The 22,888-nt window shown below is 40.5% G+C and overlaps 1 protein-coding gene across 3 annotated transcripts in view; it reads left to right on the top strand.

Annotated features, from left to right (window-relative positions):
- grm8a (glutamate receptor, metabotropic 8a) overlaps positions 1-22,888 on the top strand; it is a 218,706-nt gene that overhangs the window by 157,134 nt on the left and 38,684 nt on the right. For all 3 annotated transcript variants that reach the window (XM_085769754.1, XM_085769755.1, XM_085769756.1), the window contains exon 7: positions 15,879-16,082. In XM_085769754.1, the coding sequence (XP_085625880.1) occupies positions 15,879-16,082 (204 nt within the window). The remainder of the gene's footprint in view (positions 1-15,878; positions 16,083-22,888) is intronic.

Below are 22,888 nucleotides of genomic sequence, written 5' to 3'. Positions count from 1 at the left end.
ATTCAGCTTTCGGCTTTCAGCTGTCTATCAAATTTAAAGGGCTTTATTGGCTTAGTTGTATTGATTTCCAGTACAACATTGAACAGTATAAAACAGGGTCAAATGTCAAATAATGAAGTAACTTTTTACTGTGATATATTTTATGATAACAATAAATAGGTTTTTTTTCTTGAAGTATAAAAAACTTGCAACAAGAGAACTGAGCTTGTTTGAATCATTTTCCTAGTGCATCTATTTGAACAGGACAGAGATGTAATTAATGGGGTCACATTTTATAAACGGTCAAACCTCTTCTTCTCCTTCACATTGTCTCACAGTGACTTGTTCACTTTCCCAAAGCTTGGGATGCTAACATGGTCACAGAGACTAATCTGCCAAAACAGTTTGTTATATTTCACCATAAACGTGGCTATATGGCAGTGTAACTGTTACTGTTACACCAGTGCTTAAAATGTTATGATGGGCCACCTCTTAGAAGAGCTATTTGTTGAGCTATTTCTAATAATGTGTGTTTTATGCAGCTGTATACCGGTAGTTTGAATTTGCATTGCTTGGTATGAATGAATCCAGTGTTGCGTGCTGGTTTTAATAGGTCCAATAACACTCAGTCTGAGGTGTTTGCTACCTACTAAATGGAGGGAAGCACACAGTGCAGATAGAGGCAATGAATTGGAAACCAAGCAAATACAGAGCCAATTTCATTCAAACACTAGGTACAATTAATGAAGGGAAACTGTAAAGCTGAAAAGGACATGTTGGTACAGATATGGTCGGCTTTAACATCTCTCCATATCAAATTACTCGGACAACAGGTTGCACATCACAACACAGTGAGTGTTTGTGATCCTACCGGTGGTACAGTATGTGCCCAGGTCACAGCAAAAATAATATCAGTGCACAAACATTGCTACATTTCTCTATATGACCATATACTGTTTAAGTTGAGGTCAGACATTTAAGAATAGCGCAAGGTACACTTCACTGTTAGCCATGGGAGTCCAAAATCTTTCACTGAAGTGAGAATGAGACTGTTAAGGATGTGTGTGGAGGGTAGTAAATCGTAAGAGAAAATCCTCATCTAATAGTTATAGCTCTCCGGTCTCCTCTCCATGATTAGCAAGATTAGCATGAGACTGTAGCTCTTTTTGGAGCAGCCTATTGAAGGCTGTTCTGTAGACCCCTTCCTACTTAATGTGCAAACACTGAGGATTATCAGATGCTTACACACATGCGCCCACATTAAGCTTCACATTCCCAAGTTTAACATAAAGAATTAATACTTTACTGAGTGTTATTAATGGGAAAATTATCTTCTAAAGGGTACTAGGAAAAAGTTTGATGCCCTTGCTTTCTTGACACAAGGATGCTTTTCTTTCTTGTTGGGGGGGGGGGGGAAGAAATGCTTTGAAAATGCAAAATCTTGATCAAGCCACAGCAATATGTGCATTGATCCATCTGGGTGAGACACAGACTGACTTTCCAGGAGTTAATTAGATCCTGACTTAGCCCAACATGCACACATTTACCCTCATGTGGAAACACATGTTATTTGCCACGAACAGACCATATCCTGACGAGCTTTATGAGGAAGCAGTGCCATTAGGCTCACAGGCTGGATAAACTGTTTCCTCCCCTGTGAAAAGGCCTCAGGGCCAAACAGACTAAAAGATGGAGACAAACACAGATGGAGAGCTTGATGGACAATTAGAGAGAGACAGGCACAGACAGACAGATTGCAGACTGTTGGACTCAGCCAGCGACAGTGAGACAGTGTTTTATGACTCTGCGCAGCATTCATTTTCAGTAGGTGAGATGAAGTGTCATTTAGCTGCAGTGAAACGACCCTTTTTCGTCTTCTTGAGGACTTGGTTACATAACTACTGTCATAGATGACACTGTGTGTGTGTATGAGTGATTTCTATGATGCAGTCATAACAAAGTATGCATCATGTGATGCTCTTGTACACTTACAAAACTCTCAATCTGTGCGTGGTTATGCATGTGTGACTGCTTGTTGCCATCATAGGTCGTCCTGCACAGTCAAATGCATCTTGCTGCCCATCTGTTACTGTAAAGTCACAGAAACACACACAGTGATCCATCTTGCGCAGGTGTAGGGGGCCCGCTGCTCATTGTGTCCCCGTCACACTCCACTTTGTCAGAGACACGCGCCCAAAAGCAAAAAAGCACACACACAATGAAAAAGACAAAGGTGTCTGCTGTGCATGTGTGTGTATTTGATCAGAATGTAGTGTTGAAGTTGAGGTTTATTATCTGTTACTATCCTTGACGACATCCGTGTGATTAATATTCATTTTGAATCATGGTTCTTGCCAGACAGCAGATGGGATTTTCTACTTTTAGCCCTGTTTTGGTCTCTACCAGTATCTTCTGAAACTGTTCAACTTTAAGTGCTCCACAGTTTTCATCAACTAGCTGCTACCTTTTTCTGACTGTCTTCTGGGGCTTGGCAGGTAAGGACAAGGGTTTTATCAAAGCCTTTTCTCTTAAAACATCTGCCTGCTCCTCCTGCTGCTGCTTGAAATAGTTTTGGTGAGAGCAGTGTGGCCAGCCTGGAACAGCTAAGTTATGGGTTGTGAAATCAAAACAGTGAAGTGGAAGATGTTAAAAGGATCTGTAGAGCTGAACATAACCACAGTGGGGTGATAATTCTCTGTGGGTTTGTCAGTAGGGGAAAACACTTTCACATTACACATAGTCATTTGAACCATAATCTGAAATAATGAATAGAGCGAGTAAATTACTACTAATAATAATTAATATAATCACTAAATTCATTTTGGAACATATTTATAAACACAAGATAGTGTTCGTATTGTACTGCAAAAATACAACTACAATGCATTATGTAAGCATCTGCATTGTAGTTGTAAAACTTCAGAATTCCATCATGAAATATTTTATATTTTTCCCCCTTTGGGAATTTGACTTGGGCAAGTGTTGCTGCATTTTGTATAGAAGTGTGACAAGCCAACCAGATACTAGTGTTCATGCGCACATAAAAGTGAAACTGACAGTAAAAACTGAAAAACAACAACAAACAAGGTTTTAAATTTGAATTGAAACCCCTGTCCCTGGTGTGTACTGTAAGCTGTGATCATGGGCCAGACAAGTAAACATATTAACAATATCATCAAGACATCCACGAGTTTCTTGGTGTCCACATTGTTTACATTACTGTTATGTTTAAGAGCATAACCTTTCAGGGGTTATTGGGGATAATCACCAGGCTATGATCAGCTAGTGTTCTTGGGCCAAACATATTACTTCAATTTTCTTCACATTCAGAAGAAGGTGGTTTGTATTGCAGCAACAATGTACAAAATTGTCTATCTCAGAGCATTAGGGTGATGTATTGTTGTCTATCATTGTTTCAGGGAAATGTTAAGGATAACTGTGTCCTGTCATCACGTCAATATATAGTTATGCGGGTGTCTGCTGACACACTCATTTATGTACAGTGTGAATAGCACTGGAGAGCTCACAACCCAGGGGGAGCATGTGGTCAGAGATAGTTGTTGACTTTTACATGCTTGATACACTATGTCAGAAAAGAGAGGTACTATTTAATAATAAAAGGATCACACTGATCCGTTTCATTTTTCTTGAATCAATAGGTGTAAGGCTGACGGCTGTGAAAGCTGAACTAAAATCAACACAAAGCAGGCAGGCATAAGCTTAGCTTTGGTGTCCACATTAAGAATAAGATGGGTGAAGCTGTTAGCAGCTCCATCAGTGTTCTTTGTCAATCTATGAGATTATTGGAATTGTTTGAACACTGAATTTATATCTGCAATAAGTAAGGAAACCAGGTTTTTTTTCAAACATTTAATCACAATGCAAGTTTCAGCTATAGATCGTCAATCATTATTATCAATTGGACAGGTTTCGTCTTATGAAAGGTCATCAGCATAATACAAAGGTTGATCAACCATGTTGATGAAATGCTGTTTCCCAGGTGCCATGTTGGTTGTGGCTGTTTGATTTTGGGTTTTTTTGTTCATACAGTATGTCGAATTAGATGTTCTCCATTGAGTTCAGAGAGGCGGTTTAGTTATGATACAGTACTCAGAAGATGTCCTTGTGTTGAAGCAAAGATCAAAATCAAACATGACATCGAAGTTCATCAGAACAGGTCTGCATTGGAAAAGTGCTGCTGGAACCCTTTAAACCATCTTTTCTCTACCAGATAAGTGGTTTAGATAATGTGGCTACAGTAAATAGAGGAATCGTCTGTTCGTGGTCTGATTGTCTGACTGCTGATGTTTCTTGCTTCCTGTTTGGACTGATATCAGGTCTTAGCAATTAACTTGAGGAGTAAAACGTTATCACAACTGATTAGAATAATGACCCAAACTATGAAAATAAAACCTAGGTTTAAAAAGTGATTTTCTTTTTCCATTTCAGTTTCTTTGTCCAATTCCATATTTAGCAGCACTAAAGGGTAATTGGATTGAAGATAGCTCACTGTCCTAATAACTTTATTAACAACTGAAGTCCCAAAAAAATAGACATTATTAAGAGCCAGAACCAAATCTATCATCTCTTCTTCCATCATTCTTGTTCCTGATTATACAAGGATAACATATGAATATTCAATAATAACAGCAGGGGTTTGCATAGTGGTGCATTTCCGCCATTGCATGCAACCCTGACTGGATGTACAATATATAATATAATCTGTGAGGAACTGTTGAGAGAACAAGTGCTGCTACTAATGTGATTTTACGGTTGGTCCTCTCTTGAACAATACCTGTTCTCTCAGCTGTATGCCTCCACCGTCTCCCTCTCTTTTTCTTACCGTCTCTCTGTCTGATTCTGTTGTTACCAACCCCGACAGCGTGGCAGGTATTGTTTTCACCTTGTGTGTCTTTGTATGTGTGTCATGATGGCAAAATGTGTTCCTGGAGACGCCGACTGTAACGGGAGCTACCACAGAGGTGGCTTTGTGTATTTTTCAGGTGTTTATATGGCTGTGGACAGATTGTATCACACAACGGAGTCATAACCATGCTCGATAAAGTCACAAAACTTTCCAGGTGTGTAGTTGAGATCAAAATAAAGGTTGAGCGTAAAGATGCTTATGGGTTGGAATATAGCATGTTGTGGCTGCAGTGGTCCATCAATCTAAGTTCTATGTTTTATTTATTTTTCACCTCTTCCTGCACTTCCTAGCCTTTTTGTTTAATCTGTTTCCCTCCCCTTTATATGGTCCTTGTCAAGAGTGTTAGAGATGGTAGGCCCACTGACATGCAACACACATTCCTTCAGTGACGCTCGTGGTTATTTGTGCTTATGAAATGAGATTATGAGAATGGTGAGACACAGGAAATGAAAAAAGTTGAAGGCAGAGAGAAAGAGAGAGAGAAAGAGTTGGTGTGCATCGCCAAATTGTGCCAGGACAGTGATTCAGCACAATATGAACAATAACTTATGAATAATGTATATTAGCTCTCTTCAGTGGAAATATATAGCCGTTATAATGTAGAGATGTGATATACAGTATACTGTATGTGTGTATATATATTAGCCACATATGTCATAATATCATATTGTTTATGAAAGATGGTGTTCTGCAGCAGATGGCTCTTTATAAAGCAGAAAAGATTCTCACTGCAGTCTGATGGGAAGTCTGAGGAGAGGAGGGAGAGTAGATAAAGGACAAGGATAAGAAGGAAGTTGCCGACTCAAAGAAAACTGCTCACTCAGTAAATAACCCCAACAGGAAGTCAGCGGGAGAGTTACACAGGACTCCTAGGGGAAATTCTGATTTTTGTAGTTTTTGCCACAGTTTTAGTAGCTGTGACACTGAATTCACCAAAATGATTGATGAAATATCTTGCTACCATATTCTTACTGTACTGATACAGATATACATACTATATTTGCTGAAGCTAACATTTTCTTATTTACACTTCCAGCAATTATGGAGCAACATTAGCATTGATTGTCAGTTGTGCTTAAGGGAAATTTTAGTTCATTATTCACTTTGAGTTTCATTTCTGATCTGCAAGGGAAATGTGTATTTCTTTTTAGAAAACTATTTTAAAGAGAAAGTCAAGAAAAATTAGAAATGATTGTCTTAACTGTATCTCCTGTATTTTAAATGTTGACCCTACAGCCCACTTGCTTGCTTTTCTTTTGCAAGTGCCTATTAGCAGTATCGCAGGTCTACACAACTTTAGTTACATTAGATTTACTACCTAACAATTTGCTTTACATAATAATAAATAAATAAACAATGAATATTTTAACTGTTCATTACCTTTAGGTAATTGAAAGCAAAAAATAAACACAGGCTCTTTGTAGCACCTAACAACAGTTTCTCAGAACTCAGTAATGGCAACAACTACAAAAATAATGACCTAAGTTATAATGAACAGATGAACTTTTCTTTTAAAGAAAGTTGTTGTTCAGTCATCAAACCAGCCTCTTAACGAGCTCCTTTCAACCAGCATTTCCACATCTTCTCGTCAAAAAACCAAAACTGATTTACTGCGGCAACATATCCTGAGAATTGATGCTTGACTTCTCGACAGACATATTTGTCCAAACACAGAGACATACTTGAATCTAATGGCTGGTATTTGTGCAGCATTGACATAACCCCTTGGCTTCACTGCTCTCTTGTCAAATCATGTAAAGCAGAATCTCTGTCTGATGCTCATTTCCTATTCTCTTCTATTGATTATTCATTTCTTTCTTGGCAGATTAGCCCTGAAGCTAGTGCAGAGCCAGAAAAAGCATGGTTATAACAAGAGATCCGTGGGTGCTTGTTGTGTTATGTGTGGGTTTTTGTGGGCGGGTGGGATGCTTTCTCCTCGTTCTTATTCAGAATAAAGCAAAAAATATATATATTGAAGCCAAACAGGTGCATATGTGCATATTGTTATGACAGTCTATAATGTCTCTGAATTATGATGTATATGTGGGCAGCATCTCCCCATCCTGTCATCTCCCTGATGGCTTCAGACACGTTTGATAAATTAGAAAAAAAGCTAATTAACAACCTTTATGGAAATGCATCGCATATAAAACAGCATTTGCATTATTCTGAGATTTATAAATAAATTTCCCTGCTTAATTATTCCCAGATTTATCTCATCTGCATCTTAAGAAGGGAAAAAAGTGTGTACATGTGAGAAAACAGAGAAATAGAGAAGAAAAGAAGAAAAAAAATCTTTTCGGCAGCAGGAGTGAAGAAGGAGGGAACTAAATATGTGTTCCTAATTGATGTTTAATTAAGGAGCTTGTCCAAATCATTAGTCTGTCTGTCATCCATGGTACCATCAATCACTGTGTGTGTGTGTAAAACCTGGCTGGCACACTGGTCCATGAAGGCATCCATCAAGGCACTTAGCCAGTCAGCATTCTCGCATTAGCCTCACCTCACTGCCTCACTGTATTGGTTTGTGTTTGCATTAGACATAGCACTGGCTTCACTCGCAAGGCAGTGAAGCACATATTGCTCTGGCATTAATCTCATTGTAGAGTCTGCGGGTAAATGATCCAGCAGCTCCAGGGCATGACTTTGAGTGCTGCAGCTTAACAAGTATTTGTTTGTCCTGACATCGGGATGCTGGAAAGTCTGAAGCCATAGCCTCTCGTAAATGCAACACAATGTAATTTTAATCCTTTCTCAATAAGAGTAAGCACAGAATTTACTGTATATGTAGTATGTATAATAAATTCTGTAACACTCAAGAAGGCACTTGGGGCACTGGGGGATGCTCCAATGTATAAATGCCATTAGATAGGATTAGAAGATTAAAGGACCATGATAGTGATGATTCCTTGTTCATTAAAATTCGGAACATTAAAGCCAACCATTCTCCAAAGCATGTGTTTTCTGTAGTGGAACGTTATTGGAAGTAATTAGATAATGTAATGGTCTTATACTGTACTCTGAATTGAAAAAAGAACTCATTCAAAACACGGTTGCTCTGAACATTTTGTCACTTTATAGTTTTATCAAAGTTACGTTGTTGTTGTATGGTAATGCAGGTATGTGCAGAGTGTTGGTGCATTCAAGTTTCAGGTTCTTATGAAGAACTCCCACAACGAAGACTCAAAAGACAGCTGCCTTACAGCAGTCTCCTGCTTTGTTTTATTCCTGTGCTTTAATACCAGACAGGGAATCAGTCGAATCGTGCAACACAATCTGACTGGTTTGGTAAATACAACATGGAATTGTTGAAGATAACAAGACATTGTGGATAAGTGTAGCAATGTTTTTTCTTTATAAATTATATATTTGCAAAAACTACATTGTTTATTTCCTGAAGAAACTACTTATACATGACATGGGCTAAATTTGATGTATTTTTGATTTTGACAGTTCCATGTAAACTTGGTCAAGAAATTAAGTTTTTCTACAAGACTTTAGCTTGTTAATTTTTTGGGGATTGCAGCTCTTCACATCTGCTGTTAAGGTTATATTTGGATTGTTGTTCTGTCCTCTAGCCCCAATGTTCTTACCAGTGTGACTCAGAGCACTCTGCCACCACCTCTGTATTGATGTTGAAGTGCCAGGTTAGACCATTCAAGAGGGGTGTCATGTTGTTTAAGAGATATCTCAAGAGGTCTATTTCAAAAAAGCAGTATCAAATTTGCACAATGAGAATGATGAAAAATACCACCATGTTTTAATCTTCAGAGGTCCCTTTAAAGTACAGGCTTTAGAGTTGACATTTTCTGCTAGCATTCAGTTTGTAATAGCAGGTGTCAGGATCTACAAACAGCTGATTATCTCAATTTCAAACAAAACTTTCATCACAAAATCATTTTTGAACAAAGTTCCTGCAATGCCTCTGGCTTTTATTAAACAGAACCGAGATGAGTACAGATCTAGAAACAGAACACAGCGCCCTGCCCTGCATGACTATGCAACGAGAACAAATAATCAACCACAAAAATATGAAAATGACTTCGAGGCAGATAGGGAGATGATTGCATTTATTGTGCAGTGTTTTTTTTTATTTGCAGATCTTTTATGACACATGAAAGTGACTTTTCATCTGTACTTCTGCCTCTCAGAGTTTTTCAAATCTTTTTTAATGCAAATTGTCCCTTCCCAAATAGCCAACCAACCAAGCCGCCTGTGGTCTTCAGTGTCATTAAAGATGAGCAGAAATGCTGAATTTAAGTTAGAGGCTGCTAGCTGGAAAATAGACTGTAATGCTTATATGACAGGCAGTGTGCCTTATAATACACAAACCCCATCCCTGTGCCTCCATCTCCCCCTTTATCCCTTCTCATACTGTAGCTTCCTCTTCTGACTCGTTTCCACTCAGCCACTCATGAAGAGAGGCTGTATTGTAATGAATAGTAAATATTATTTCAGGTATTAAAGAGCCGGTAAAAGATGTCTTTTTATTTTGCACCTGCACACATTATGTGCAGAGATGAAATGGATGAATTTGTGGCTGCTTCATTGATGTGACAGGCTGTTACTGGCTGCAGACAATGGGCAGACAGATCCAATAAAAGCTGTATTGTATTGTCGTCTTCGCACACTCAGACACACACACACACACTCCTTGCTCTGGTTACAACACCTGACGCAATCCCAGGAAACAGAGACAGTAGTGTTTTCCCTGTTAGCAGCACTCATAACAGCACCAGTCGTTTAACTGTCTCAAGGCAGGATTGCGTTTTCTTGCGATATGCTGATTAATGATGCATCGTGTCGTTTCACATCTCATAAGAACAGCAGAGAGAAATTCTCATTATCTCATGACACGTTGATCTATGGCTCAAAGTACAGTGCTTTTGCTCCTTTTTCTCTGAATGGAAATGTGCGTATGTGCTGAATGCAAATAAATGGGGTCTTATAACACATGCTGTACATTCCTGGCTCTGTATAATCACACTTCTAGTCACAAATAATAACTGTGATCAGTTATCTAACATTTATAGGTCACTCTTTAAAGGTCGAGACAAATTCTACTTCAGTAATTCAGTAGTGTTGCTCTATTGATATCCTTTATACAACATATTCACCATCTTCAGGTCTCTCCCTACAAAAAGAGAATTCATAGTGTTTCAGTCCAATTATGAGTTTCCCCTAATTTAACATCAGAGCTTTCATTTGTTTCTATGCCGAATTTGCAGGTTGAGTGCATGAAAACTTTAGCAGCTTGTTAAGTTAAGTACTATTTCAAAGGGGCACTTAATTTGCGCTGTGTTGAAAAGCTGGAGTTGTCCCACCATTTCTTCCTTGTGGAGACCTTACCAAGGTTATAAATGATTTAGATATGTTGGTACTTGTACTTTACTTTTTTATTTTACAGTACTTTAGATATTATGGTAGATGGTACATATTAGTGTTTGTCTAGATGACACTAGTAGTGAAAATCACAAGTCTTGCAGTTAACTCATTGAGTGCCAACCACGTAATTTCTCGTTTTTCGTTCCCATGCGTTGAGTGCCAAAAACGAAATTTTTCGTTTTTTGCTTTTTTTTTTAATTATGAAAATAGACACTTTAATACACATTATATGTAAATTTGGGGACTCTACGACGAGGAGAACTGAAATAGATGACGATCAAAGTCACATGACAGCTCATGATCTGGAAGTTTTTATCATAACTCAGCTTCTGCAAACGGAGTTCTGCATGTGGATGCAGCAGCTGCTCCGCTGCTGCTCCGCTCTCACCCGCGAGGCTGCAGCAGCTGGGAGCTGAACCAGGAAGCTCTCAGCCGACTGTCCCGCCCGGTCTTCATCTGGAGCAACACCGTGTCCTCCCCAAAGTCCTCCCGCGGTAAAATCTGATGGTCTCTGGACCAAAGCAGACCGGCACCACCGACCCGTACCACCGGCGGGACCGGTGTTCGCGAGCCGCTGTGGCCGGCAGAGCCTCACGTTCCGCGGCGAGAGGCTGTGACACGGCACGGTGCGTCTGTGTTATTGCTGTTTAGTGGCGCCCCCCCCGCCCCCGATGGTGGTTTTGTGAATAGAACAACAATTGTTGTGTATATTTATCTTATACGAGCCCTTTGATCCAGAAATGCGAGTGTCTGAAGAGCGACAGACACAAACAGCGCACCTTTCATAAAAGACGCTCTATCTCCTTTTCTAGAAAAAAAAGGAGGGATTTTGGTGAAACCCAGCCATGTTTAGCTTGACTTTTCTCAGGAACGGAGGCACGTAGAAACAAACGGTTTGTGGCCATTTGAAGGATAAAGTTAAACCTTTCAAATGAGCTACAGTATGTGTTGGTGGCAATAATATAGAATACACTATGGCTCTAAAATAAAAAGTCAAATATGGTCTAATTTGCCGGTACACTTGACTAAAACTTTGGAAAGGAGCGCGGCACTCAATGAGTTAAGAAGCTGCCTACCAACTTATGAGATTCTGATATTTGGTTGAATAGGTTGTGAGGTGTCCAAAATTCAAAGTCTAATTTTACAGTATCAACCTAGGGATTACTGACCAAAAACCAATGTCTGCCAAATGCTGCATGCCAACTCCATCTTGACATATAAAATACAGACATGCTAGTCACACTGTCAGTAAGCCAACCTGATTTTACCAGTAAAGTCAGTGTCCCTCTGTTGACATCCTCTGCTCCGATGTAATTGAAATGTCTTAAACTAGTTGTAGGAGCTTCTCCTCTGTCCTTTCACTATCACTGTTCTGTGTGTATCTAAAGCTGGTTATTGTAATAAATACAGTATTATGCAGACTGACATACAGTACATTAGCTGTGTGTAACAGCCTGTCTGTGGCTGTACTATTAAAACCTCTCCAGTGATGACAATGACATGAAGGGGTTAAACTACAAACAGTATCACCCTCACTTCAAACTGTCGAATGGTACATTTTTGATGCCTAATAATGCCACCAATGTGCTGTGTAAAGGTACAATGCTGTGAAAGCATTTGCTAATTAACGTCTTGTTTAGCTTTATTTATGGACTATTAGCGTAATTAGGTGTGTGATTATGATAGGACATTAGGCAGTCAGCTCAAGGGCCTTTTGTTGATTAGTGAGGCTGTATAGAGATATTTCACAATGCTCCGTCCCCAGACAGTATTGTGTGTTGCGTTCTGGTTTATGTAGTACAAATGACCAATTCCATGTTACTTACATTAATCTTTTTCCTCTGCTGTGTTACATTCTTGTTATGCAGGGCATTAGAAGTATGTTATATCACCATTTCAGAGATTACAGGCCCTAACTACCAGATGTGTTGTCATCTGATGCACTAGATGCAAGGCATAGATGATTTACTTAATCAGCCAGTGTGGATGTGAGTGAGTGTGCATATATAGATGTCTGTGTTTATGGATCTGCATGTGTCTGTGAGACAGTGAGCCATATGGCTTTCCTGTGTGAGCGTTTTGATCAGAAGTTAAAGAGTCCCTGTAGAGAGGGGCAGACCACATGTTATCTGACTTCCGGCAAAACAACTAAATGCTTCCAGGTTTCATTTCTGATTGGCTGAGCACACCACATTTTTTATTTTCATCTCACAGGTGAACACTTTAGTTGTGTGTTTTTTCAGTCCTCACAACAGACTGGAAGGCATGATGTTGATTGCTCTCTCTGGGTTCAACTGCTATTGCAACACGATTTCAAGAAGATGCTAAGCTTTTATATTATTATTATTATTATATTACATATGAAATGCACATTTATATCATACAGTATGTCAGTTTAACTTTTAAGACATAGCTTTTCAGTGAGGTGCTCTTAACCCCGGAAATGAGGTTGGAGTGGAGGTTATGCATCAAGCAGCTTATTGCCAATGTCAGTCTTTATATTATGTCTGTGTGGATGTTTCCAGCTGCAAAGTCAAATTCAGATCTTCTGTATATCAGAGGGAGATGAACTTTAGAACTGCAACAGCAGCACAACATGTCACAGAGAGCAGGCATCACTCAAAAGACTTGCATCTTGCTTGCAGGAAATAAATGACTTTCACCCTCAGAGGTCTCTACATGAAACACATCTCACTTATTTCAGTCAAGAGCTTAAATGGTAGCTCTGTACCAGTTTAATTGGAGCTCCACATAGATTAAATTGTTGGAACACATCTGAGTGTCGACTTCCATGGACTCTTTGTTTAATGGTACATCTCCATTCGTTGCATTGGGCATCAGTTGCCTACAGATTAGTGACAAGGGCAGTAAATTGACTCCCAATTGGATCCATCAAGGCCGTTTAGTCAGTCAGTTAGTTGCATCAGCTTCACCTTGCTGCACTTGTGTATTGGTTTTTGTTTATACCGGACACGGTGGTTGGTCCGGTAGAGTCTTCACCTCACCCTGCTGCACACGGTTTAGTTGTATCTATCACATTACTGAGGCCGTAACCAAAATAACCACAGGGCGTGACAAGACCTTTAAACCTCTCTAAAAAGAACTTAAAGGTAGACATGGTTAAAATGTTGTAGACAAACAGCAACACAAAAATCAGAATAAAAAAAAAAGATTTATGTGCAGCTATGAAATTTAAAGGTTATTTTATACGTTGCAATTTGTCGGTAACTGGCAGGAAATGAAGACAGTTAAATATAGATTTGGCTGTGAGGTGAGAAAACTGGGCTTGTGGCCAGCATTTCAGAAGCTAATGAGAAAAAGCTCTCTTCTCTTTCAGCGACTACTGAGGTGTGAATTTGTGCCATTATGAATGTTGAGCAGGTTGTTGGCCAAAAGGTGCATACCTCTCTGGATAAATAAAGGTCACTGTCATTTGTGCACCTGGTTTCCTAATGAAATGTCAAATTACAGGCTGCGATGCACCAAACAGCGTGTTGGACCAAACTATGACGAGCAACAAGTTGCTATTTTCATGCCTCCTGCTAGAAAACGACCCAATATATTCCCGACACTCCGTTTCAGCCTGTCGCCTCAGCAAGCAAGGTAGTTTTCCCCACATAACACACCACAGCCTGCTGGATCTCCACCCTGCCTGTGCCTCCCAAAAAAATCAATTCTGCCTCGATGCAGCCAGCTCTAGAAGTTACAGCCGGTAATGTGCGGTCGCGAAATGAATAGTCACACATTTAAATCTTTGGACAGGCTGGTAAGGGCTGCACTTTAGCGTAGAAGAGGAATGTGGCTCTCAGTAGGAGGGAGAGCTTGCAAACAGGATGGAGAAACACAGCAGCGCAGCGGAATAAGTGCTGCATCTGACTGAGACAGTAATGTGACTGTGTGAGGCTGAATAAGAGCTCACAATTGAGAGAGAGAGAGTGTAATACTTTCCTCTTGCTCTCTCTCTTTTTTTCTCTCTCTGCCGCACATTAAATACCTGTCTGCCTTTTTCTCTCCCACCCATACACACACGCTCGCACACACGCTACAGCTCTGTTATCCAGGGAATGAAAGGAGATGAGTTCCATTACCCTGCCATGTCATTGAGAATGCTGACTCACCTCCTACACACACACACTGCACTAATAAAACACACAAACACAGACATGCATACAAAACACCTAAGCGCCTCTTATAAGTGTGGATTGGGTTTTATTCTCAGGACCTCATTAATTCCTTATGGATGCTCATATTGATTGAGGCGGCCTCTGGTCTTGTTAATTCAACTGAGCCCAGATGGGTTTTGATTCAGTTTGAGTTGCCTGAAGGTGACTGCTACTTGTAAGAAATGGGTGAATAAAAGCAAACAGCAGTCAGGGAGGGAAGAGACAGAGGAGAGGACAGAAAGAAGGAAGATGAGAAGAAGATTGGAGAAAAGATGGTGAAGTGAATAGCATGTGACATTAAATATGTGACAATGAGGTGAAATATATTTTACAGAAGACAGAGATAGTTAAAGAAACAGAGAGGCAAAAGAAGCTTGAACCTTCTTGATGAAAAACTGAAAATGAATGTCATCATCAGTTGCTGATTTTCATCTTGAAGCATCAAGGAGGTTTTGGTTTCCCTCTGTTCTTTTTTCTGTCTTTCGCTCATTATGCTAATGAGTCGTTACATAAAACCCTCAGAGTAAATTGCATTGGGGTGGTTATTTGCATGTTTATGCATGTGTATGTATTATGAATGTGTGTGATTGGGGCTCTGTGTGTATGCACGCATGTGTACCGCCTAGACAACAAGCATGGAGGCCAAATGCAAATACACCACCCATTTCTGTTTCATCGCCACTTGATGAGCCTCACCATTACTCCGCAGCAATTAATTACGCTGCAGTCAGGAGATAAGCCACTGGGTTTTATGTAAGGAAAGGAAACATGAAACACTGGAGAGACACAAAGAAGCGTCTGACGAGTAGCAAGATGAACACTGTATATCAGGTCAGATTATAATATATAACTCCACAAAACATGCAGTCCTCAACACAGCCGTTTGACATGAGTCAGAAAGAGGACACTTTTCTTACCTTCCCTTCATACAAGGAAATGCCATTATCAGTGCTTCTGAAGATGTAAAGAAGGAACATGTTGTTCTATCTTCTGTAAAACTGTTCTGCCAGGGTGAGAATGGCTTGAGAGGAGTTATTTGTCAGTGTCAGGCTGAGTGCTCTGCTCACTCTCTGATGGTCGGCCTGCGTCTCCACAAAGTTCTTTTTCAGTGTTTCCATCTCTTCTCTTCTCTGTTTTATGCCCCTTACTTATTTGCTTAACCTCAATTTTTCTTTTCTCTTTGGCGTTTTTTTCCCTTAGCCAAACTCTACCTATACTCTCCCCTTCTTTTATCTATCTCCACCTGCCCTATCTTTGTTCAGCTCTGTTATAGACATCCATTTTCTTGATTGTCCTGAATGGAGCTCCCTACGTTGATTGTGACTTGAATTCAAAAGGGCTGTCGCAGGAATCAGTTCACGTTCTTCAGATTTTCCTATTCCCTTTCTTTCCTCTCTAACCACTTCTTTTTTTCTCTCTCCCAGGTTTAGAAAAAGTTGGTCGTGATTCCAGTTATGAACAAGAGGGGAAGGTTCAGTTTGTGATGGACGCTGTGTACGCCATGGCCCACGCTTTGCACCGCATGCACCGGGAGCTCTGCTACGGCTACCCAGGCCTCTGCCCGCGCATGGCCAACAACATCGACGGCAAAGAGCTACTCAGCCACATTCGTGCTGTCAGCTTCAATGGTGAGTGATGCATTTAAATATCAAGATACTGACACGGCCATCAGTCCTTCAGGACGGCACATAGAGCTGGAAGAAATGAAACCACTGTAGTTAAACTAAAGCATGATAAAACACAGTAGGTCTCTGTGCAGGTTCATGCATGGAGACACAAATGTCGTAATCAATGGAGAATATTATGCTATATTGCTAAATTATTACAATAATTTAAGTCAACAATCTGGGTTATTCCTGCAGTACAAAAAGGGGAAAGGGGAACTAATTAGTGTACAAAATGCCTAGACACTGTACGGTAATCCTGTAGTGTTTATCCACCCTGACTTGACTCATTCAGCTCCGACTTTCACAATGCTAAGCTCAGCTCCTTTTCTAATTTGTCTAATCCCAATCATGAAAACATGTCATGTTGCTTCTCACCTTCAGAATGGAGTTAAGCTCGCTGCTTTGCCCAAACATCTCATCTGTTTGTATTTAGCTCATTACAGATGTTGATTTGGTGTTGTATCACTTTGAACCTGTAGTGCTTAATCTTTAATTCCCCCCCTCTCTCTCCTTCCCACTCCACGACTTCCTCGACCGCCAACAGATTTAAGTGGACCAAAAACATTGACTCATTTCCTCCTAAATAATATCAGACACCTCATTTTAATATTTTCTTATTAATCCCTTTCCCCCCCTTGATGCGCCGTACGTGCTTCTCTGTCTGTCTTTTCATTTCCTGTATTCCTCTGTCAGGCATTGTGTGGAATACATAATGCCTGATGGTTTAGTGAGGAGGAGAAGAAGTAATACAGAAAGCTAGTTGTATTGTACGGATTACAGAAAGGCTTGTCTGATTTAGTTTCAGAGGCTGGACTGAAATTGCATGAGTGAGTCTGTGTGGGAATTTGTGCAAAATATGTGTCGCTGTTTGTTGTTTCCCATGGTATCTCTCTCCGTCATCACCAGAAGTGTCAAAAACCAATTCGCGGGCGGGCACTGATTGCTCTTTCATACTGCAAGAGCAGGTTTGTGCTCAGGTGCGTCTTCTCTTTTATTGCCGACCTAGAGGGCAGAGAAATCATCCCATAACCACAAGGTCACAAACTTTACACGTCGATGAATCACTGAAACCCGTCTCACTTACTGAAAGTTGCACGACACCAAATGTGCTGCGACTGTCCCCACCAACTATTTTGAGAGAACATGAAAAAGAGGATTAGATAAAGCTGAAGTGATAAGGGAGCTCTGATCTGATGTGTGAGTTGTCGAGCAGGAACCTGCCTCAGATTCACAAAGTTCTTGATAGAAGCATCTATTATAGTTGTAGCGTAGAAGCCTCTCCAAAGTAAGTCAGTAGCCTAACTCAGAATCATCATCAAAACATTTCAGATTAATCATCAAACTCAAGCAAGTCTTGTGTCAGGAAGTAAACAGTCAATTCACAGAAATTAAATTCAAGTCAGGTAGTCAGACTGTCTCAGAAAACAAAAGTTCTTTGAATAAATTGGTGGATGGGTGTGTGTGACTGATTTCTAACCTTCCCTTCCCCCTCCTTATCGGTGATGTCATTTCCTGCTTCCTGCTACTTAGTAAACACCTCAGTTGTACTGTAATGTATATCTAGCTCTATGACTTTCAAATCATCTGTGTGCATCTCATATCCACAGATTTCAGATGTCTATTGATGTATAATTTACCAATCAAAGACCTGAAAGTCTTAAAATATCCAAGGTATGAATAAATCATAGTGCTCTTCACACACAGTACTCCCCGAGAATAAGTAAAGAATGAAGCAAAAGTCTAATATCTGTACCCTTTGGAGGGATTTTCCCAGAATCCTCTTGTCACCCCACCAGCAGTTTCTGAAGTAACAAAGATGGGTCCCTCCTGGGTCGTCCCCCGTGGAGCAGCATCAGTTTCTCTTTGATTTCTGAGAATACTTAAAAATAACAAAAAAACAAACAAATAAAAATGCTGCTAAGTTGTTTTTTTTATTTTCTTTTTGATACCAGACTGTTTGCAAAAGACAGAATTTATTTGCTGAGCTCATTTGTTTGCATAGCGATGAAGCATAAGTTAAATTACACTGAGGAACTAATGTTGCAGCAGGGAAAAAAAATGACGCCTTTAATACCCTTGTAATTTTCATTTTTCACTGCAGAGTCCTGGCTTAATGATTCATGGTGATATGTAAAAATGAACCCATTTTGTAGATTATTGAGACCTATTTACGAATACGAATACATATTACTTTATCAATCCCCAAAGGTAAATTGATTTGTCTTTTGGCTCATCACCATTTGCAGAAGAATCAAAAAGCCTGATGGCTAAAGGTACAAGTAGCAAAGAGAGAGGAGCCGTCCATCAAGATGCCATGAAGTGGATGATCTGAGCCGTCCAGAATGGCCTCCACCATCTTCAGTGTGCATCTCTCCACCACATCCCCCAGTGAGTCCATCAGGGAAACATGACTGAAGTCTCCTGATATTATTAAATGCCTCAGGATGTTTAGTCTGTATCCTCGCAAGGACTTCATGGAGAACTTAAGATGGAACTTCAGCAGTTGCCATTGGGTGGGATTTCTGAGTCCTCAACAATATCTCCAGCTCTTCGTCACTCTTGTTGGGCAGAGAGTTGATATCTCCTATGATGACTGACAGCAGAAAGGACCTACAGTACGTACATCTCCACCTCAAAGCCTTCATCTTTGCACCACCAGCAGCAGAGCAACCACGAAAGCACCTCTTGGAACAGGGCGGCATCCTCCAGACTTGGTCCAATTTCAATGAAAGAAGCTCCTCTCTGAAGAATCTCCTCTATATCCAAGTATCCATCAGTAGTTGACAAAATATGACACAACAAAAATAAAGCAGAGGTTGAGTAAAAACTCTCTTTGCTGCTCTCAGCTGAAGCGCATGTTCTGGAATTTGTAATTTGTCTAATGACAGTTATCAAAGTTAAGAAGAAATCTGAAATTTCACTTGGGCTATGTCCGAAATTACCCCCTACTTTGCAAAAAGTAGTGAACATCCGATGGGCACTAACCGAAGCAAGATATCCCATCATGCATTGTGATCACGGATCGCCGCTACGATCACGGTTGGAACGTTTTAACTACGCAACGTAATACGTAATTAACTGTGCGGCGGAGTAGTGTCTGAAAGTGTTTTGCATTTGACCAGTGAGGTCACTATATTGAATTCACTATATAGTGAGTAGGGAGTCGTGAATGAGATGACATGACACAACCTTGGGTCTTTTTCTTTGCTCAAAGAATGTTTATGAAAGGCCTGAGTCTGTTGTATTTGTGTGAAGGGCAGACGTAGAAAGATGGGCTATGTTTACATCGACAGAAGCCTGCCAGATTTAAAGCCTTTAAGCCGGCTACTTTATGTGTGTTTATGTGTATACGCCTGGCTGTATTTGTGTTTTCCAATTAAAGGCAGTTTCGGTATTGATCTGTTTAGGGTCGGCATGACATTGATATCACTAAATAAAAAAAAGGGGAAAAGATGGGGGGTAGCCCTATCTCTTCTCTGTGTGTTTGTGGCACATGAATGAAGGAGGAGAGAATAAGCTGAAGTTGCTGGTGCATGGATTCTCTGTTTCTCTCTGTGTCATCTGGATCCATACCAATTCACCTTTGGAGCAGCTGTGTGAGAGAGCAAGACAGAGGGAGAGGGAGGGGATGGATTCAGATTGTTAGGGCAGTGATTGTTCTGTTGGACTTGTACTGAGCAGACTTCACTTACAAAGTGAAGCCTAACAGGCAGGAGTGACAGAGACAAGGAGAGAAGTGCAGGAAAGCAAGAGGAGAAGACAAAGTAAGAGACAACAAGCTAATAGGACCAGTGATCACCTCCTGTTGGACCTGTTAGACTGTTGACCTGTGACCTATGTCAGCTGGGACTGGCTCCAGCCCCTGGAACCTCACACGGAAAAGCAGTACAGACGATGGACGGACGGGTACAAAGGTTTAATAAACAATAGTTTATAATACAGAAGGTGTACAGCATTAAATTATATAAAGTAAAGAAACAGTAATTTGGAATCATATTAAAATATTGACAGTTATTCAACCATACGTATGTCATTGTTACCTGAGACAGTATACCTCAAATATTCAAAATTATAGCTCAGCTTAAAACCAATGACTATATTCACCCCAGACACACAATCAGACGCACAAACAAACAGAGGCTGCTGCAGTGCAGACTAAGACAAACAACAAGGGAACTAAAACCCTGCAGCAGCAATGACACACCACTACTCTGTCCAGCTTTTATTTGTTGCTACAGTAAGTTTATTGGCTTATCCAGGCAAACAGGCACACACACACGCACATACACACACATTCCTGCACATGATAAAACATGTGGAAAACACACACACACACACAGTCATACACCCACACATACAGTGAGGTTATTAGGAGTTGTGGAATTCACTTTTTCACATGATTATCTTCTAAGATTTCTGTCTTTATTTCACTCATTTTGAATGTGTGTCATCAGAAAATCAGAGTATTGAGGTGGAGAGTGTCACGACATTGCACGTTAGTTTTAATCAGATATGAAGCAAAAGTCTCAACTGTCCCGGTCTATTTGGGACTGTCACCAAAGACAGAGAGAGAGAGAAAGAGAGGGAGGGAGAGATGTAGCCAGCAGAGTGTAACGTCATGCTGCAGTGGGCCGAGCAATCAGCAATCAAACGACATGAAAAGATGGGATGATGTGAACCTATCTGTTGAATCAGCTTCTTGATTAAGACCCGCCTTCCAAAGATGCAAGGACATTCATGGCCAACACCGCCCACCCCATTCTGAAAGTCTCTTTTCAAATGTACACCTTGCAAATGTGTATTTCTCCATCTCTTTTTCTCTCTCTGTCTCTGAATGCCACACTATCCTTTTCTGTTTCTTTCATTCCCTGTCACGTCCCTGTCCTTCACTTCCCTCCTCCGTTTTGTCCCTCGCTTTCTCCATTGTCTCCCTTTCACCGTCTTTCTGTCACACACTCAGTTGCTCTTGTGTTCTCTCTCCTACTCCCTAAAGGCATTGACTCATCATCAACTCAAGTCTACTGTTTGCACCTGTTTTCTTAAGCTTTTTGAATTTTGAATGTATTTTCAGGATTTTATTGAAGAGTCTTGTTTTTATGAGAAGATTTTTGAAGTAGGGCACTGCCACAAAAGTTACTTAGTTTGTCTTTTTGTTCATTAAAACCCACCTTTTCAGTTTTGAACAACAAAGATATTGCAAATAAAACCAAGTTACAAAGTCTCTTTGAAGAAGTCAAATGCAAGAGAAATACTGGAAGATTTCACCAGGAGTAAAGTTTACAGTATATTCAAACATCTAAAACTGAGTATTTGGTCTTAGACAGTAAATCTGAGTCTGGGGACAACCTGCCATCTTTGCACCACATTGCTAGTTCAGCCCTGAGCTATTAATGTGGTAATAACCAACATGCAAATTGTATTTTAAATGCCTCAAAGGAGCAGTACAGGAAATGAAGGGTCAGACTCCATTGACAGCGATTGTGAATAAATAACTCAATGTGTGGGAAACACTGAGGCCCTCCTTCAGACTGGCGGGTGAGGCTGCTTACATCTGGATCATATCTGAGAAACATGGTGACAGGAGTTTGTTTTCATTTTGCAAACAAATGTGTATGATATTTATGCAAGAAAACTCTCACGGTGATCCTATCGCGGCCAGGTTACATCTCCTGCCAACAGACAAGATGGACATCACCATGGGAACAGACTCGCACTAATTAGAGCAGCTTGACTTTGAGATGATGAACTCCATACCTGGCTGAACAACCTTAGGGAAGCAGAGAAGCACGGCGGGATGGTGGTGATGAGAGGAGGAGAAAGGGAGGACTAACCAGCTGAGGTGACGGTGAAGCTGACTCTTTCAGGATAACCTCAGAGAGAAAAAGGAAAGCCTGCAGAGATGGTGAACTTGACCAGGCATTAATGATCTTGGAGAGAGGAAGAGGGAGCAAAGGAGACACAGAAGGTGATAGGAGTCTACCTGGGCCTAATGACCTTGGAGGGAGATGGAAGGATGAACATATGGAGAAGAAACAAGGGAGGTGCACTGGAGAGAGAATCAGAGGACATGGATGGAGAAAAGATGGACAGCAGCCTGGGGAAACGCCCTCTTTGGCCGTTATCACTTTGGAGAGAGAGCTTGTTGGCAGGAGAGACGAAGCAAGTACAGCAGCCAGTGAGAAACAGTGTGTGGGGGTAGTACGATAAAAAAGATGAACTTTGTCTGGCCAATAGCAGCACTGGCATGAGGGAGACTTTATTAGAAGAAAGAAGGATCTACAGTGTCTATCCATTTGGCAAGGACAAACAAATGGAGATAAACTCAGGACATGGGAAGAATAAAACAATTGAGCGATGTAATACTTCAGGACTAGCTGAGTAAAATTACCTCTAAGAGAAGGAGAAGAATGGAGAGATGGAGGATGCACTGGCTGAGATACATCAAACTTTACAAGAGCACAATGACCTTGAGGATCAAGAAACTACGAGCTATAATGAGAAGGATGAATTTTATATTCCATAGTGTATGACATTAGAAAAAGATAGATGAGAGAACATCGCCATGTTGAGAGAAATATGCTAGTGGAGACAAGAAAATGGAGAAATAAGTGGTGAAACTGTTTGAACTCAGTGATGCTAAACTTTTCTGGGTCAGGGCAACATTAGGAAGGAAAGGGCGTCTCACATTTCTTTATTTTTTAGCAGTCCTTTGACTTTGTGGAGGTCATAACCTTTTCAAAGTTGATGCAGTTTTCATGTTAGAAACA

The sequence above is a fragment of the Trachurus japonicus genome, chromosome 23, assembly GCF_045865225.1.
Source record: "Trachurus japonicus isolate A0001 chromosome 23, Traja_1.0".
NCBI classification, from domain to species: domain Eukaryota; kingdom Metazoa; phylum Chordata; class Actinopteri; order Carangiformes; family Carangidae; genus Trachurus; species Trachurus japonicus.
The sequence above is the reverse complement of the archived record's forward strand: the minus strand, read 5'-3'. Positions and strand labels throughout refer to the sequence as shown.